The 20,039-nt window shown below is 39.5% G+C and overlaps 1 protein-coding gene across 1 annotated transcript in view; it reads left to right on the forward strand.

Moving 5' to 3' along the window:
* LOC127415992 (tensin-3-like) overlaps positions 1–15,952 on the forward strand; it is a 62,805-nt gene extending 46,853 nt beyond the window's left edge. Inside the window, 11 exon segments of the mRNA XM_051655072.1 lie at positions 5,071–5,227; positions 7,220–7,575; positions 7,675–7,761; positions 9,317–9,448; positions 10,340–10,435; positions 10,668–10,745; positions 10,831–10,908; positions 11,024–11,192; positions 13,539–13,607; positions 14,012–14,041; positions 14,285–15,952. Of these exon segments, the coding sequence (XP_051511032.1) occupies positions 5,071–5,227; positions 7,220–7,575; positions 7,675–7,761; positions 9,317–9,448; positions 10,340–10,435; positions 10,668–10,745; positions 10,831–10,908; positions 11,024–11,192; positions 13,539–13,607; positions 14,012–14,041; positions 14,285–14,426 (1,394 nt within the window). The 3' untranslated portion in view covers positions 14,427–15,952.
* Positions 15,953–20,039: the final 4,087 nt, after the last annotated feature.

The raw sequence follows: 20,039 nt of genomic DNA on the forward strand, positions 1-20,039 counted from the left end.
CTCTCGGTTGGTTGTGCATCTTTTTCTTCCACACTTTTTCCTTCCACTCAACTTTCTGTTAACATGCTTGGATACAGCACTCTGTGAACAGCCAGCTTCTTTGGCAATGAATGTTTGTGGCTTACCCTCCTTGTGAAGGGTGTCAATGATTGTTTTCTGGACAACTGTCAGATCAGCAGTCTTCCTCATGATTGTGTAGCCTAGTGAACCAAACTGAGAGACCATTTTGAAGGCTCAGGAAACCTTTGCAGGTGTTTTGAGTTGATTAACTGATTGGCATGTCACCATATTCTTATTTTTTGAGATAGTGAATTGGTGGGTTTTTGTTAAATGTGAGCCAAAATCATCACAATTAAAAGAACCAAAGACTTAAACTACTTCAGTCTGTGTGCATTGTATTTATTTAATACCCGAGTTTCACAATTTGAGTTGAATTACTGAAATAAATGAACTTTTCCACAACATTCTAATTTATTGAGATGCACCTGTATATAGGGACATACTGTCTATATTGTGACATATGTGTCCTGCTGTATGATATGCTATAATATAGAATTATATATATATATATATATATATATATATATATATATATATATATATATATATAAAATAATCTTACTCTTCTATAATTGTTACACATGCAGTTTTATAACCTAATATTAATTGGGAGACAAATAATATTTATACCTTTAAAATACCATTAGTCACACTGCATAACTATTTAAGTACTCTGCAAAAAATTGTATGACCTTCTTTCTTCTGCAGAACTCAAATTAAATTTTTTAGAAGAATATGTCAGCTTTGTAGGTCCATATAATGCAAGTTAATGGTGACCAAAACTTTGAAGCTCCAAAATGCACATAAAGGCAGCATAAAAGTAATCAATACTTTAGTGGTTAAATCAATGTCTTCAGAAGCAATCAAATCGATTTTTTGGGTGAGAACAGACCAAAATATAACTCCTTTTTCACTGTACATCTTTCCATTTCAGTCTCTAGGCACGATCATGATTTCAAGCTTGATTACAGTTTCTAGTCCTTGATGCATGCGCAGAGCGCTAGATGGAGTGTAATCGAGCTTGAAATCATAATCGCCAAAGAGACTGCTTATGTCAAGATTTAAAGTGAAAATGTTAAAGTGAAAAAGGGGTTATATTTTGGTCTGTTCTCACCCAAAACCGATTGAATTTCTTCAGAAGACATGGATTAAACCACTGGAGTCGTATGGATTACTTTTATGCTGCCGTTATGTGATGTTTGGGGCTTCAAAGTTCTGTTCACCATTCACTTGCATTGTATGGACCTACAGAGTTGAGATATTCTCTAAAAATCTTCATTTGTGTTCTGTAGAAGAAAGTAAGTCATACACATCTGGGATGACATGAGGGTGAGTAAATGATGAGAGAATTTTCATTTTTGGGTGAACTATACCTTTAATAAATAAATCATGGCTGTATCCAGCTGTTTGATTGGTTACATGTGTCCGAAATATGTAGTGTTGATTGACTCCTCAGTATGTCCATTGCCATATAAAGACTGCAAACAGACTCTAAATAGTCCATAGCTATTATAATGTGCTAAATACCTACACTATGATAAGTGTTATTTTTGGTCTGTATGTTTTGTTGACCAACGGACAACTTCTAGCTGGCAGGTCTAATATCTAGGGAAATAAATTGGAGTATGATGTCACCATGGCTAATGAAGTATTAAAGGGAGCCCAGGTGTCAGATATAAAGATGAAACAAAGATAAAATGGAGCTAAAGCTTATTAAATACATATTTTGCACAATATCTCATGTTATTGGAGTAATGCATTTAAATGGAAAGTATGTAATTCTCCTATGTTGAATTTTCTCTCTCTTTTCTCTCTGGATACACTCTATCCAGCTCAGCTTTCCAGCTTTGTTCACAACAGCTGGACATTTTTCAACTTGGCTCATTGCATGTGTGTGTGTGTGTGCGTGCACGTGCATGCGTGCGTGTGTGTGTGTGCATTACTCCTCTGAATGGTGAGTTTGTAAAACTAAAGTCATTCTTTGTCTCTCTGGCATGCTGGAGATTTAATCCTGAAAGACCTCATTCGAGCAGACAAACATGTTTCTATACACTTTTATCATTCTTCTTTTTCATTTGCCATACAAATTAGAAACCGTGTGAGATAATGATACTGCATGCCAATATTGGCAAGGCTTGCACATTTGCTGTGTGACTGCATTTAATCCATTTAAATAGTCTTTAAAGGGATAGTTCACCCAAAACTGAAAATTCTGTCATTCCAAACCCAAATGTACCTCGGACATTCTACTAAACATCTCCTTTGGTGTTATATGGAAAAAAAGAAAGTCATACAGGTTTGGAACAACACAAGGGTGAGTAAGAGATGACAGAATTGTCATTTGTTAGACAGTCATTAAAGCTAGCTTTGATATACACAAACATTTACTGTACGCCTCTCTGTTTGTCTTTTCCTGTCTTTCTCTCAACGCTTGAGAGGTATGTGTGGTCATTTGTGAGTATTCTGGCTCTTTAAAACACTGAGGACATGTTGTACTCTTTCATCTCTCTGCCCAGAACCCTGAGATGAGACATGAAAAAACATGAATTACTTACTGCAGAAGTCTCCAAGCTTGGCTCTGTCTGTATACTTACAAATGTCTGAATTTTTGAAAGCAAGTTATAGATGCAGTTTGCCATTTTTGGTTGCTAATATACTATATCTTATATTAATGTGCTATAAGTAAGCCATTTGTAGGTTGATTGCCCCAAAATGTAGTGTGCAAGGAAATGTTGACAGAATTTTCATTTTTATAGTAGGTGAACCATCACTTAAACTGTTTTAGTGCTGATTCATTTTTGGCCTATAATCAAGGGGTGTTTGACCCTCTGACCTCTCTCTTCTGTCCTGGAGAACACATCTGCTTCAGGGGTCATCCAGCATTTTCCTTCTCTTTGAAGAGCTCCTTTGGTTCAACAGATCAGTGACCCCTCGGACCACCGGATGGTGGAATCCTCATGTGACATGACATCTGTTGATGCTGTTTCAGCAGGAACAATTTGGGATGAAAGTATCACTATCTTTCTTATCCATTCAAACCCATAAATACACTTTATAAACAAGATGAATGTCAAGGAAGACACATTTGGGATTCCTGCGTCTTGGGAATGAGTTTCAGGATTTTCCGGGTGGGTCACTAGTCACAAGTGCTATAGTTACTGTATGGTAATCATTTTGATCTTGGACTCTGAGACTCTTCTGCCTCCAGATGTTGAGTGTGTACTTGTTTATGCTTAAATATGTTTTCTTGGTAACATTTTCAAAGACAGAATCTCCTTGACAACCGATCTTATGATGTGGTTAGGTAAGGGGTGTGGTCAGTGCTGAATTAGAAGCAGAGATTGCGTGTTACGCATTATATCTATGCTCCACATTTTCAAAAATGCAAGCAATTCAGAAATATTAGAAATTATGACCCTCATATTTCAAGTATGCACCTGATACGGTAGTATTTCATTCAGTTTGGATTGCACATTTTTCATGTTTACAAGGGTCAAACAGAACGGTTTAAAATGAGAGATTTTGGAATGCTAAATATATGTTAAAAATCCCACAAAATTAATTTGTTTTACTGCTAGCTAGTTTCCAGACAGTCATTAAAGTAGGGAGTGGGAGGTAAATAGAGAGAAATTCCTTGAGGGTCCCTCCCCTGTGGTTTGTTATGTGCACAATCTGAAGAATGTGTGTATGGGCTTCTGCCAAACCCACAACCACAACCCCCTTACACCAGTCTATACGGTAATAACGTTTGATTTACGACCTGGATTTGGCGACTAGTCGCAGGTTACACAGCGCAGGTTTTCTAATATTTTGTGGGTATTCAATAATTAATTGCTCAAACAAAATGGAATTTACAGAAAAAAACTGTGAATTACTTTATTTGAAAGTGTGTGTCCAGGTCTTAAAATTATTTTGCGTTCCTACAATGATACCACTGTAAGGGGCCATTCACACCAAACACATTTTTTACATCATCTGCACGGTCTTTAAAATGTTTTTTAAATTGTTTTCTGTTGCGCCACATTTAGCTGTTTTTTCAGGATCTTGGGCAGAATCATCAAATTTTTTTTAGATGCTGTGTCAAGATAAAAAGAACTTAGAGATCACGAGATACCTGCGTTTTTCTCTATTCGTGGCACTGTGACTAGTTGTATTTTTTAGCTCAAGGGCGCTTTTGATGTGAACGGCCCCTTAAAAAAAAAAAATTAAAGCGCTAATGAGACATCTGCGTTCCTCTGGATTTATTGCACTCTGTCCAGGTTTTTCATATTGTGAATACAGATACATTTTTCATATTGATTTGTTGTTTTATTTATTGTTGTTTTTGACCAGCAGCCATATCACCCTGTAGCTCAAGACCCGTTGCCCTCTGAAGCTAAGCAGGTTTTGAGCCTGGCCAGTACCTGGATGGGAGACCTCCTGGGGAAAACTAAGGTTGCTGCTGGAAGAGGTGTTAGGAGGCCAGTAGGGGGTGCTCACCCTGCAGTCTTTGTGGGTCCTAATGCCCCAGTATAGTGACAGGGACACTATACTGCAAAAAGGCACCGTCCTTTGGAAGAGACGTTAATCTGTGGTCCTGACTCTGCTCGTAAAAGAATAGGGGTGTAACGCCAGTGTCCTGGGCAAATTCCCCCCATTGGCCCTTCTCAGTCATGGCCTCCTAATAATCCTCATCCTTAAATTGGCTCTATAACTCTACTCTCTCCTCACCACCATTAGCTAGTGTGTGGTGAGCGTACTGGCGCACTATGGCTGCCATTGCATCATCCAGGTGGAGGTTGAGGAGAGTCCCCTGTTCACTGTGTGAAGCGCTTTGAGTGTAGATGAAAAAGCGCTATATTAATGCAACATTCATTCATTCATTATTTTAAATTCATTTTACATGTAATTTATTACAGTTATGTCACAAATAATTTTTTGTTTCAATTATGTTAGTCTAAACAACTGTAATAATTTAGGCAATTTTGTAGATTTAAGAAATTTAGGAGCCTTTTGTTTGTCTGCAATCAGAGTCGCGAGGATACGTGGACAGCTTGATGCACACGTCCATGTCATCAGACGGAGAGATCTTCCACTCAGATATCACAGGAAATCTGGCTTCCTGTCAGAAGATGTTTGGATCCATGCACTCAATCTCCACCCCAAGCCCATTGGTCAATACAGGCAGGTATTGTCAATAAAAAACAGCAACCAATCAAAACCTAATCCTGTCTCATGTCAAAGCTGCACTGCAATTAATCTTTATTTTTTTCATCAGTATGTGTATATCTACAGTTGAAGTCAGAAGTTTACAGACACCTTAGCCAAATATATTTAAACTCAGTTCTTCACAATTCCTGACATTTAATCATAGAAAACATTCTCTGTCTTAGGTCAGTTAGTATCACTACTTTAAGAATGTGAAATGTCAGAATAATGGTAGAGAGAATGATTTATTTCAGCTTTTATTTCTTTCATCACATTCCCAGTGGGTCAGAAGTTTACATTCACTTTGTTAGTATTTGGTAGCATTGCCTTTAAATTGTTTAACTTGGGTCAAACGTTTTGGGTAGCCTTCCACAAGCTTCTCACAATAAGTTGCTGTAATTTTGGCCCATTCCTCCAGACAGAATTGGTGTAACTGAGTCAGGTTTGTAGGCCTCCTTGCTCGCACATGCTTTTTCAGTTCTTCCCACACATTTTCTATCGGGTTGAGGTCAGGGCTTTGTGATGGCCACTCCAATATCTTGGTTTTGTTGTCCTTAAGCTATTTTGCCACAACTTTGGAGGTATGCTTGGGGTCATTGTCCATTTGGAAGACCCATTTGCGACCAAGCTTTAACTTCCTGGCTGATGTCTTGAGATTGCTTCAATATATCCACATAATTTTCTTTCCTCATGATGCCATCTATTTTGTGAAGTGCACCAGTCCCTCCTGCAGCAAAGCACCCCCACAACATGATGCTGCCACCCCCATGCTTCACATTTGGGATGGTGTTCTTCGGCTTGCAAACCTCACCCTTTTTCCTTCAAACATAACGATGGTCATTATGGCCAGACAGTTACAATTGTGTTTCATTAGACCAGAGAAAATTTCTCCAGAAAGTAAGATCTTTGTCCCCATGTGCACTTGCAAACTGTAGTCTGGCTTTTTAATGGCGGTTTTGGAGCAGTGGATTCTTCCTTGCTGATCAGCCTTTTAGGTTATGTCAATATAGGACTCGTTTTACTGTGGATATAGATACTTGTCTACCTGTGTCCTCCAGCATCTTCACAAGGTCCTTTGCTGTTGTTCTGGGATTGATCTGCACTTTTCGCACCAAACTACGTTCATCTCTAGGTGACAGAATGCGTCTCCTTCCTAAGCGGTATGATGGATACGTGGTCCTATGGTGTTTATACTTGCGTACTATTGTTTGTACTAATGAACTGACTCCAATTAGCCTATTAGAAGCTAAATGGCTAATTTCTTAAAGGCTTGACATAATTTTCTGGAATTTTCCAAGCTGCTTAAAGGCACAGTTAACATAGTGTATGTAAACTTTTGACCCACTGGAATTGTGATATAGTCAATTAAAAGTGACACAATCTGTCTGTAAACAATTGTTGAAAAAATTACTTGTGTCATGCATAAAGTAGATGTCCTAAACGACTTGCCAAAACTATAGTTTGCTTATATGAAATCTGTGGATTGTTTAAAAAAATGAGTTTTAATGACTTCAACCTAAGTATGTGTAAACTTCTGACTTCAACTGTATATAGTTTATAGATATATCTATATATAAAAATGTATTCTTACCTCAGGGTTTTTACAGTATAAACCAAACAATTATTTTTGTTATGCATAAAACAAGAAAACAAAATTGCCAAAGGGCTAAAAAATATAAGCTTTATTCAAGATCTGAAAACAAGCATCATTATCTTACACTGTTTAGCTTCTCAAGTAAATGCATCTTGTTTTAAGGATGGTTAGATATTTATACTGGAAAATGACAAAAATTCTGATTAAGAAAATGATTTTTATTCACTGTAGCATTCTAGTAACAATAGACTACATGTGTGGTCTGGTTTTGTCTAAATGTTGGCTATATTTAACAGTGTATAAACACACGGTGGGGCGTGTTTGTCTATGGACAGGATATTTCAGATAACCCTCCTCTGTTTCCTCCTATCCGTGTAGCCCCACTCCAGCTCATTCCTGGTTAGAGGGCAGCTCCAGCACCCCCCTGAGTCACTACACCCCCCAGCCCTCCCCACCCCTCACCCTGTCTGCCCCAAACTCCCACAGCTCCCCGCAGGGGGCTCCCCGGAGCCTGTCGTCTCTGGATGTCGGGGGACTGGAGAGCAGCCTGCTGGAGGCAGTGGAGGGTCTGGAGGCCTTGGGTCTAGATGTGGCTCAGCCTCCCCTTCTACCACTGAAGAGGAGAGGAACAGACGGGCCAGAGACAATGCTCAGTTCCCCATTCAGCAGGGGTGGAATCAGTGCATCTTTTGTCAGTCATAACGCCTCACCTACTAGATCTACACCAAGTCCAGGTTAGGAGTGTCTCTTTCTATAAGCATGCACACACACATTTTCACTTCTGCAACCTTATATAATGTTGTGGTATAATGTGATTTTTTTTTTATTTGCAGATTTCCTGGCCAGTAAACCTGAAAACGTTAAGTTCGTTCAGGATACAACAAAGTTCTGGTACAAACCGGACATTTCCAGAGAGCAAGGTAAGGATATCCGATTCTCAATAGACCTTAGGCCATGTCCACACTAATCTGTTTAAGTTTCAAACCTCCATTTTCAGTTTTCTGAGGTCACCATTTTCCAAAGTATGCAGTTATGGAGTGTGTTTTTGAAAGTCTTAATTTTTGTGGGTGGAAAATATCGTTCCAGTGTAGTGGCCAAGAAGTACACAACACAACCAAATTAGCAAAGCAAATAAAAGCTGAAAACATAATGGAAATAAGCCACAACACAACGGAAAAGCCACAGCACAGCAAAATTAACAGAAAATAAATATTTCTTTAAACACTTTATTAAAGTCTCAGTGCATGAGAGATCATGAGGCTGCTTGGAAGATTCAGAGAGCTGCTCGTCCCATTGCAAGTCACTACAAAAGAAGTTCCCCTATTGACCGCGGAACTGAGCATTTTTCCTGAGCACTTTGCCGCCCGAGAAGGCACTACAGCCTGCATACAGCCCATTTTCATGGGAGCAGGACACCTTATAAGAGCTGTTATAAGAATAGCTGTAGGTTCTGTGACTTTATTTCCGCATCATTGCCAGTACGGATTCTTGAAAATGTTGCTGAAGTTACGTGCATTAAGAGTTCTGGTAGAAACCCAACCAGGTTGAGTTGTCCAGAGCACTTAAGGACAAATAAGTAAAGTGTTTTTATAAATATTTCTTTGCTGATAATTTTGTTGTGCTGTGTCTTATTAATTTCATCATGTTGTGGCTTTTGTGTGTGTGTGTGTGTGTGTGTGTGTGTGTTGTGGCTTATTTCTGTTGTTTTGTGGCTTAAAACTCCTGTGCTGTGGTTTGCTAATTTGGTTGTGTTGTTCAGCCCTCGGCCGCCGAAGATGAGAGGCAAAAACGTAGCAAAATAAATGCATTTTCAAATGAAAGCAGATTAGTGTGGATGTGTCTTTAGACAGAGTAGACCGTAGATGTTGTATAATTTCATGCAAATGAAAAAACAAAATGCAAAATAACTTCATGCGCTGGATTGTGTAGCAGCAGTGGCTCGGGAAATGTGACCAAAACTTCATTTCTCATCGGGCGGACAATTTTCTTTGTCTACTGAAGAAGAAGAAGAAAAAAAAATAAACTTCTCTTCCTAAAAATAGCTTCAGTCTGTCAGTGGACTAATTTTCGTGCCCAGTGTTAAAAGGTCCCAAGCAATCCATTGTTTCTTTTCAAAATCTTGAATATTAGGTCTTGGTGTGAATAGGCCTTTAAGTTCATAGGTCACATCTAATGTTCTCAATCCATGTTTTTCAACGATTTCTGGCCACTGCTAATTTGCAGAAAGACTTATTTACAATGTTTCATTGGCTGAATGATCAACATTCAAGTTTACAGCAGTGTCCCACACAGGATGGACTGTACTTTTGTTTTACACAGCTTTGCTTTCACTCGCATCGAATTAAATAATACAATAATAATTGCTCCAGCTAAGGTCTACTGTATAAGCGAGCTTCTTCATTTACTTTTCATTTCTTCATTGATTAAACTGACAGCAGAATGCATCTGTTTTCTTCTCCCACTTAATTGTTGTAGCGATTGCCATTCTCAAAGACAAAGAGCCAGGCTCCTTCATCATCAGAGACAGTCACTCATTCAGAGGAGCTTATGGATTGGCCATGAAGGTGGCCACGCCCCCACCCTCTGTTCTACAGCAAAGCAGAAAAAGTAAGAAAATGCCACAGTCATGACAACTCTGTTTATCATTCTTTATCTCCATATTGTGTTCTTTCGGTCCTCTTGTTAAGCTTGTCATGTGGAAGAATAACTATGTAAACTGAGCATGCTGTTACAGTCTGAATGAACAACCCCTTGAATGAACTATGGTGAAATGTTGGGTGGAAGACCCTTACCAACACTATTGTGTAAGAAACAGCTGAATGAGTGTGAACACAGCTGGAACATTCATATCCAGAGCCCCTTTGTAAACAGTATGTGTATCTCAATCAGAGGAAGGAAGGGAGCACTCACACACACACACACACACACACACACACAAACACACACACACACACACACCTGTTGCTTAGTTCTCCATAAGAGAAGTTTTGGGTTAGAAGAAAATCCAGTTACGACAGTCTCAACATTTAATACGAAATGCAAGAATTTTTGTGTATATTTGTGTGTGGTTGCAGTACCACAAGAAGACACGCAGGCACATAGCAAATAAATTGTATGATACAAAACGTCCACACATAATTTTGCTATTTTCTTCTGTACAGTAATTAAAACTCTTTGAAAGTGCACAATTATTCCAAATACATAAATGTATTGCTCAGAAGTTTCTCTTTCAAAGTGCATGAGACTCAAAATGTCCTCATGTCAACAAAGTTTCTATATTGAAGCTTGTTCTCTGATTCACCAACTTTCTGATGTCAAATTTTCATATAATTTTTTTTCTTTCTTACTGGTTGTATTTTAATAGTAGAGTATGTCTTTCAGAGTAAAGTGGGTGTTTCTTGCACATATTTCTACATCCATGTCCACATGTCTCATATATGTCATTAATGCATTCATAATTAACAATAGTTTTATATGTGATATTTCCTGTCTGCACAGCGGGGGACCTGTCCAATGAGCTTGTGCGACACTTCCTGATCGAATGCACACCGAAAGGTGTGCGGTTAAAAGGCTGTCCTAATGAACCATATTTTGGTAAGAATCTGTTTAAGTCTGCATGGATGTTAATAAGTGTTAGAGTCTCACCACATAGAAATGTTCATTTCACAGTCATGATCTCCCTCTAGTGGCAGTAAAAAAAAAAATATATATTTTTTTTTATCAATGTATTTCAGGAATTTCTTCTTTTAAAGTTCTTAGGAATTAAGCTAATTAAACAAAAGTGTATCGATTTACAGGTATGTGTTCTGTATCCTTGTATGTGCAGGAAGTCTCACAGCTTTGGTGTGCCAACATTCAATCACACCATTGGCGTTACCCTGCAGACTCATCATCCCGAGCAGAGGTACTTACCAATATTTGTGTGTGTCTGTGTGTGTTTCTTGTTTCTAGTTTTTTTTTCCTATGCTAACTGAGCACTTTCTATTTAGACCCTCTAGAGGAGCTGAATGAATCTCAAACACAGACTTCTACAAACTCTGCAGCAGAGCTACTGAAACAGGGAGCAGGTAACTTAGAGTTTTGTGAACTGTGTCTGCATGTGATTAAGTTTGCATGTAATATTACATTGATAATGCTTATTCTGTTGAATCTAATCCATGTGTATCTGTGTGTGCTGTTCAGCGTGTAACGTGTGGTTCCTGGGCAGTGTGGAGCTGGAGTCTTTGACAGGAGTTCAGGGTGTTCAAAAGGCCACGACTGTGATCTTCAGTATGGATCCACCACCCACATCCACTGTTGTTCACTTTAAAGTGTCCGCACAGGGAATTACGCTCACAGACAACCAGAGGAAGTGAGTGTTTCTCTCTTATGAACACACACATATTTACAATTTCATACCTTTTACAACAGTGAGGTTCAGTAAAGTCAGGTTCTGAAAGTAAAAATCCCATTCATTTTATCCATAGAGAAACAGAGTTTTAACGATAACATATAACACTTTCAAAGGCAGACCTACCATGACAGATCTGTGGCTGTTGAGTGTTGAAAATATGCCTCAATAATAGCCACAAGTTGTTGTGATTTTCAGTTCATATTGAAATGAAAATTGTGTTTAAAGCTACACTATGTAACTTTTGGCCCACTATCAGTTGAAGCATTGAACTGCAAGTTACTGGCGGAGACACACTGTTTTGGTAATTACACCAGTTGGGCTTTGGCTCTGCTCTCCTGCGTGGTTCTGATGGTTTGAGGTGTACCAGTGTAACCATGGATACAGATGATCAACTTATCAGAGTGAATGTCACTAACAATAACAAAACTCGCCTCCTCTACTCAACTAAATAAATAAGTAACAAAAGGAAGAAAAAGACGGATATCCCAAAAATATGTCTTATTAGCAGGTACAGTAAGTAGTGAATTTTTCGCTGTTGTTTTGACTTATTGAAAACAATTGTTTAGAAAATAAATAATGTTACAAAAGTTAGGCAACGATGGCATTAGACATAATGATTGCTAGTCATATCATAAAGTCAAACAGTGGAAACTATAATCAGAGACCATTTAGCAGAGACGGGCCACTATAATAATGAATTGGAGAAATGGGAACACCTTACAGGTAAAAGAGCCAATCATCTTTAAGATACAGACATTGCCTGTCAATCAACTCGCTAACGCGCATGCGCATTAGCTATACTAGCCAGGAAAATGGCGTGTTATAGTGTAAAATGAGGTAAAGAAGCACAATTTATGATTCCAATATTATCAAATTTTATTGCTGATTTGAAATATGTTTTTGATCGTAATTTTGACCAACTGTTTTGGAGATTTTGGTCTTTCTCCATTCAAGTAGATAGGAGCTGCACTTTCATGACTGGAAATAGCCTCCTGAGAGCGTTCCAGAGATGGCTGACAGTGGACTGACTTGCTAGAAAGACTTTGCTATTATACCTTAGCTAGAAGGCAAATAGACCAAGGTAATAACTGGTTTTGAGATTGGCATTGTTTCCAGCATAAGGTTTTTTTTCCCCATTGTTCTTGCTCGAAAATGAAATCAAGCACTGCAGTACCACAATCCATAAGAAAATGCCCCATTTGGGTGGCTAATGCTATCTAATGAACTATCCTGCTTAAGAGAGCTTCCTGGCTAACTATCGAACCCAATAAAATATCTTACCTGTCGAGCAAGAAAAAGCCATCTCTGGGTCGGTTTAAAATCCTTTCAGATCTCTGAGTTGTCGCCACCTCTGAAAAAGCCAAGTTGATGTTTTTTTGTGTTTTATTATTACTGGCTCTGTCGCTTCCCTTTTTGCTTGCAGACTGTTCTCGTTTCCAGATTTCTTTATTTTGAAAAGGGGTGATTCCCCACAGGGTTGCCTTTTTGAATGATCCATAGTCAGTGTCGCTCATTTGTTGTGGCTACAAGCTTTCAGCTTCAAACTACTACCACACCTATCATCACACACATACACGTGATGTAGTAGCTCCGGACCTTCTTTTCTTTATTTACGGATATGACGTAATTACGCACGGATGTCAAATCCGTCCCGACAGCTCTAAAATATAAAGAATTATTAGGTTTACCATAGGCAAATACATGGTTTGGAAGATGGATTGTTGGTGTACTTGATCATTAATTAAATTTTGTTCATTTCTATCAAAAAAAATCTTACATAGTGTAGCTTTAATTGTGAAATCTTTCCACTACTTGGTATTTTGATCTATAGGTTGGGCAAGGGGATGTCTTTTCATTGGACTGGGAGGGGGGTGTCAAAAGTTTCTGGGGGGCACAAGGAAAATCTGGGGGGGGGACCCCCTCTGGAACACCCCCCCCCAAACCCGTCCATGCCATGAAAACATAAATTGCACTAAAAGCACTTTGCAGTGACCAGCAGTCACTCTCAAGAAGCATTGCGAACAATGTAATTGATTGTTGTTTAATATTTACCCAGATAGCAAAATTATTTTGGCCCAAATCTGGCTGCATTCCGCCTGGAAGTTTGGCCCACATACCACATGAAATTAAGGTCCAGCATTGGCCCAAAAGCCACTCAGCCAGTGCAGGCCGTATCCACCCTATACATTTTTGTTCATAAAGTTAGAGCTAAAAACTGTACATACATGTAAACTTAAAAAAAAAGTTGTCCTTGTTTCATATTGTTGTGTTATCGTGATGTTTTGTTTTATCGTGTGCGTCCAGGTTGTTCTTTAGGAGACACTATGCCATCAACACTGTGATATTCTGTGCCCTGGATCCTCAGGACAGGAAGTATGTAACGCACAAACAAACAAACACACACACACACACACACACACACACACACACACACACACACACACACACACACGTGTATGATGAACTAATCAAAACTACCTTATATTTTATCTTCTTCCAAATTGCCTTTTCCTAAATTACAGCTCTGCACTCTGCACACTTGTTGACTGCTTTTCCTTCACTATTCAGTCCAAATCTAAAAGTTATGTAAAGAAATTCATGCATACACACAATTTATATTTGTCTACAAGATGAATTTCAAGCATTTCCAAGCCTTTATAATAAAAAGTCTTTAAGATCATGAGAAACAGGCATTCAGTCAGGTGTGTACTATAAGTGGTGTGTAGTGATAAATGTATTTCTGTATGATGTTCTGACTTCACTGCTTTGTTTCCTAGGTGGATGCGAGACGGCTGCACAGCTGCAAAGTGAGCCTACATCACTTTCTCACTCTCCATGTAGTATTTTATTAAACCAAGCATAATTGCACCGGAAATTGACATACAGAGATCACTATGCATTTTCGTTTGTATGGAAAAGTACAGCTTTGGTGTTTTGATAATAACTCCTTTTGTGTTCAGTGTATCAGTGTAAGGGGGCATGTTCTAAATGGCACTTAGTGGCTTGTGTGTGTACATTTATTTATTGCTGTGTGTGTGTGTGTGTAATAGGATTTTTGGCTTCATCGCAAGGAAAAGTGGAAGCAGCACAGAAAATGTGTGTCACTTGTTTGCCGAACACGACCCTGAACAGCCCGCCAGTGCCATTGTAAACTTTGTCTCCAAGGTGATGATTGGCTCTCAGAAGAAATAGAAAAAATGGACACTCCTTTTTACATGCAGAGACTCCTGCAGAACTGCTGTCACTATAAAAAAGCCATGGAAGCTGTCATGGTGTCAAATCACAAGCAGGCAAACAAACAAAGGAGACTGCTGTGTTCTGACACATTCTCAGCATCAAATGTGGAGGCCCAAAGCACACAGTAAGGTGTCATACCAGTTCCTTCAGTGATTTTACTTGCTAATGGAATTTGATCAGTGATTTTGATCAGACAGTAAACATCGGTATGATCATGGATGAAACTTTATCTTGTTACGCATCCTCCCTGTTTTTGCAAAAGACACATTCCAAAGATTTCATGTCCTAATATTGCATCACATAGAACGTCCAGTAGGGGGAGCCACATTTCTATTATTCTTTCACTTCCTTAAACGAGTCAGTCATTATTTTTCCAATTATATTTCATATTGCTAGTGGCACAGACATGAAACACTTCACACTAGGGGGAAAACATTTAATGGGATTTTAAATTCAAAAAAATATTTCTACAGTTTCATTTCCAGTTTTTCTGATGTCCATGTTCATTTTTCTTTCCATCTGAACAAGCTGATCTCTTAAAATGTGTCCAAAAACGATGGAGGTGTAACTGCAGATTATTTTCTTTGTTGTGTCTCGGCACATATCCATATGTTGATCAAAGAGCTCAATGTTTTTCTATTAATTGACAATTTTAATTTCTTTGATTTTATATATAAATGTGTACATTATCAGATATCCCTTTTAACATTTTTACAGTTACAAATATTTAGTACATTTTTTGTCTATCTGTGTATTTCTTTGTTTATAAGGGGTGAGCTAACATTTACAGTCAATAAGTGGTTGCCTTTAAAAAGCATATTGACTGACCTTGTTTATATATTTGGAAATATTTATCATATAACTCATATTCTGTGTATAGCCTGCTCATCTTTTACACATATACATGGCATGAGTGTTCAGTTAATGAATAACACTCTTTAAAAAGTCTTCTTATTTGATTAATCACATTATGTGAGGTGTGCAACATGACATTAAATGGGCAATGCCTCTTAAAATTCACTGATTTAACCCTAACAGATTCTTTTAAAGAACAAGTGTTTAAATACTTTTCATAAGGTGGAAGTGAAAAGTTTCACATGGGACTCATCTGAAGCAGACATAAATATGTAAACTGTGCATTTGCCAGACTTTACAAAGCAAGGACCACATTCTGGAAAAGCTGTTCTGTGGCGGGACATGCTTTCTATCACAGTTCTTGTCCTGCTTAACTATTTTGGTTTATTTGTAAATTAATGTTTTATTTACTGTAATATACATGCACAGATTACAATAAAGAAAATGTATGGTACTAAATATTTGTCATGAAATGACGTCATCATGAGCTGCCATTGGCATGCCAGTATTTTGAGCTGCACTTTAAGGCCAAAAACATTCAACGAAAGTATGCAAATGCAGATGCAAAAGCTCGGCCAGTGCATCACAAGTACATTCTGAATGTGTTATTGCATAATTGTGGTGGTAACAAACCCCAGTCCTCAAAGAGCCAATAAAGTTACCTTAAAATGTCTGCACCATTAAACCAGATGTGTTATTCTGTTAGCTGTCTAATGACATGTTGACAGTTTAACTAACTTTAACACAATTTTGTTCAACAAGTTTCTTTTGAAGACTTACTGTAGAAGAAGACAGTTTGAGTCTGCCCACTATAGTGACCCTTGTTGCAATGCTGAGAATACAACATACAATCACTCTGAAACCATAGGAAAATTACATCCTGACAATGCTGATTGGCTGGTGGTACCATAAGGACTGCGGAGGAGAGGGACTTCCATTTTGCACTTTTAAAAAATTCATCCACTGCTAAAATATCTACTAAAATCTAATTATATATTTGCAATGCATATTTTGCTTGCAATATACAGTATTTAGTCCGGATACAAGGCTTTTAAATGGCCGTCAACGGAGAAAGATGCATTTTTGGCCTAGATGGTGTAGTTAAAACATCTACAAGCAGAAGCTGAGTGGGCAATGTGAACCAACCAAACCTTGACCACTTCCTTGCACCAAACCATTTGTTTCATTCAAAAGTAGCCATGTATTTCTAACTAAAACATTTTTGGCAAGCAATGCGTGCATCACGAAAATATCATTTGTTATTGTGAATGCTTTATCAGGGGTCATGCATCAGTCGAGCAACTGCCACTGAGATTTAATGGGAAAGTTAACGGATAGCTCTCTCCAGGTATTATAGACATTCTTGGGGCTGTCACAGGGACAAGTATCAGGTTGTACTGTAGATACATTTTACGTATGATAATAAAAATAAAACAGCTTACAGCAGCTTAAATACCACTCAAAAATAAATCCCAATGACATTAATTCAACGTAATGTGATAGACTGCAGTATGAGCTCACCATATTCTCTGGTGTATGTGTGTGCATGTGTATGTGTGTGTGTGTGTGAGAGAGAGAGAGGGAGGGAGGGAGGGAGTGAGAGAGAGAGAGGAGAGTATAATGGTTTGCTTATTCAGAGGTTTGGTAGGGTTGAGAGATGGTGTCTCACTTGTTCTGATGTGATTACTGATTAAACAAAGTTACCCCTTTATATAGACTTGGGGCAATGGGGAGCAGGGTGGAGGTGGAAATCAAACTAGAAAGAATGAGACAAAAAGAAACTTAAGTCAGTTACATGCTGGATTTCTCCTTTGGCGCTCCCCCTTCTGGCAAACCCTCCCAAATACACCCTTAGCAAAAACCCAAAAACTGGAAGCTAATGCTGTGGGAGTACTCCACAGTGGGTGGTGACCTTAAAACCCTAAACCATCACACCAAGTTGATTGGCTGGTGAAGCTGCCTATGCTGACGTCGTAGTGAGCATATAAGTCGGAGCCCAGCTACACACCATCAGGATTTTCTGACTGAAGGTAGGGAGAGAGTATCTCTCGTTCCATGACAGGGAAAAATCTGTAGCTGTGGCAATGCTACGCAGCATCTCTTTCCATCCTTTCAGGGAATCAGGGTTACGTAGTAACCGAGATATTCCCTTTCAAGAAAGTAACTTCAACGCTGCGTCAGAAGCTGATGCAGTGGGAGCCATATACCATAATGCTGTAGCGCTGAAGTGCAATGCCTACCAGCCTTTACAGGGTAAACCTTCATACTGAAAAATAGGAAGGGAAGTCAATAAATACATGGCTTGATGTCAAGACAGAGACACTAGCCATGCTGGGTAGTTGAGCAATGCCTCAACACCTATTCCTGTTTAGTGGGAAGGAGGGGAACAGAGCAAATGTATGGCAAATTACTTTGGCACAATGACAATAGCCGACAGGCTAGTGAAACATTGGGCTTTGGCACAATGACACTAGCCAACAGGGTAGTAAAACATTGTACAAATGCTCTCATTCACACCAATGGGAAAAGAGAGACCATGGACAACACCATTATTAACCATTTTGATTGGTTAGTGATCAATCCTGTTCCTCCGTGAATACACAGAAGGAGAGGAAATATACCTGCAGGTTATAAAACCTGGCGAAGGAGTCTGGAGAAGCCCAGATTATAGGCAGACACATGTCTTGTAGAGGCATGCCCTTTGCCCATGACCAGGAGGAGGCCATTCTCTTGGTTGAATGAGTTTGTATGCCCATTGGGCACTGTATGCCTTTCTAGTCATGTGCAATCGCAATAGCATCCACGACCCAGTGGGACATTCTTTGCTTAGAGATGGCCAAAGCTTTTGAGCAAACAAAGCAAACAAAGAGTTGTTCTGATACCCAGAATTGACTTGTTAGGTCTATGTACAATCTCTTAGCCTCATCCGATCTCAGGGAGGAGGAGAGAATGTGTGTAGGGTAACAACCTGAGCCCTAAAAGGGGTTGCCATAAATTTGGGCACATAACCATCCCTGGTTTTAAGAATAACCTTTGACAGGCCTGGTCCGAACTCTAGACAGGCGTTACTGACCAAAAAGGCCTGGAGGTCCCCAAACATTTGACTGATTCCAAAGTGATTAGCAGCACAGTCTTCAGTGAGAGTATGCGTAAGCTTACTGCCTCTAATGGCCCGTCAGCTCATCTAATACCAGTGATAAGTCCCAGACTGGGACAGTAATTGGGAAAGAAGGTCTCAGACGTCTTGCACCATGCAAGAATCTGTTGAACAGAGGATGTGTGCCTATTGACATTATCTTAATAAGGTCATGTGTAGCCATTATGGCAGCAACATATACTTTGAGCGTGGATGGAAAGAGTCCTGCATACAATTGCTCTTGTGTAAAAGAAACAATCATCTACACAGGGCAATACTTTGGGTCCTCACCCCGGGAGGAACTCCAATCAACCATGAGTTGGCACTTAAAAGCATGCAGCTGCCTTGTTAAGGGGGCACTGGACTGTAGTATGGTGTTCAATGCTGGTTGTAAAAACCCTATTGTGTAAGATGAAACCAGTTCAGAGGCCAGACATGCAGTGTCCACAGCTCTGGCAGAGGATGCCAGATTGTGCCTCGGACTTGTAAGAGCAGATCTGACCTAAAAGGAATTCCCCATGGGGGATCATCTAGCAGCTCTACCGCCTCTGGGAACCAGTGGCTGTTGGGCCATTTTTGGCACAACTAACAACACTGTCTTCTTGTCCTACCATATCTTGCACAATTATTGATTTAGCAAGCGGACAGGAGGAAAGGCATACATGTGTTTCGCTGGCCATCTGTGAGCTAAGGCATCTAGGCCTAGTGGAGCTTGTGTCATAAAGTACCATAGATGACAATGTGTGGTTTGTGGGGAGGCAAACAGGTCCACCTCTGCTTCCCCAAATACCTCAGAAATCCCCTGAACTGTTTGAGGGTGGAGTCTTAATTCCCCTGTCCTGGGACTCTGATGCAAGAGTAAATCTGCTCTGCTGTTCAGGTGGCTGGGGACGTGCACCACACGGATCAATAGGAGAAATAATTAGCTCAAGAGAAAAATTCAGTTTACCAGGTTTAGCATATGGGGGTGACCATACTCCTCCTTTGCAATGTATATATGCTACTACTGTAGTATTGTCCATAAAAACCAGAACATGACTTTCTTGCACCTCTGATTGTAAGGCTTTTAGAGCCAACAGGACTGCTAACAGTTCGAGGCGATTTGTGTGCCACGTAGTATATACACCTGTCCAGGTTTCAAATGCAAGGCGTCTTTTGCACTGGGCTCTCTAGCCTCTGCTGGTCATGGCAAGTGTCACAGCTTGCCGGTAAAACTCGGCTTTCCTCCAAATAGCTAGTGTGGCTAAGCAATGACACGTCACTAGGAAGCGAAGGTCATGACGCCAAGTGGGATGAGGGAGTCTTGAGTTGAGCAAGCACTGGAAAGGTCTCATCTATAGAAAGCCCAGTGGAGTGATGGCAGCTGCTGCGGCCATCAAACCTAGTGTTCGCTAAAAGTGACACAACTGCAGGATGCTTCCTAGCCTGAACCTTGTCAGGTGTAGGAGAATGGACTGAATGTGTTCTTTGGTCACATTAGCCAACATGGCCAACAAGTCTAGTTTCATTCCCAGCAAGGAAACTTTCCCTGTCTCTCAGATCTGACAAATTCAACCAGATGTGGCATTCAGCAGGCA

This window comes from Myxocyprinus asiaticus, chromosome 25, assembly GCF_019703515.2.
Source record: "Myxocyprinus asiaticus isolate MX2 ecotype Aquarium Trade chromosome 25, UBuf_Myxa_2, whole genome shotgun sequence".
Taxonomy (NCBI): Eukaryota; Metazoa; Chordata; class Actinopteri; order Cypriniformes; family Catostomidae; genus Myxocyprinus; species Myxocyprinus asiaticus.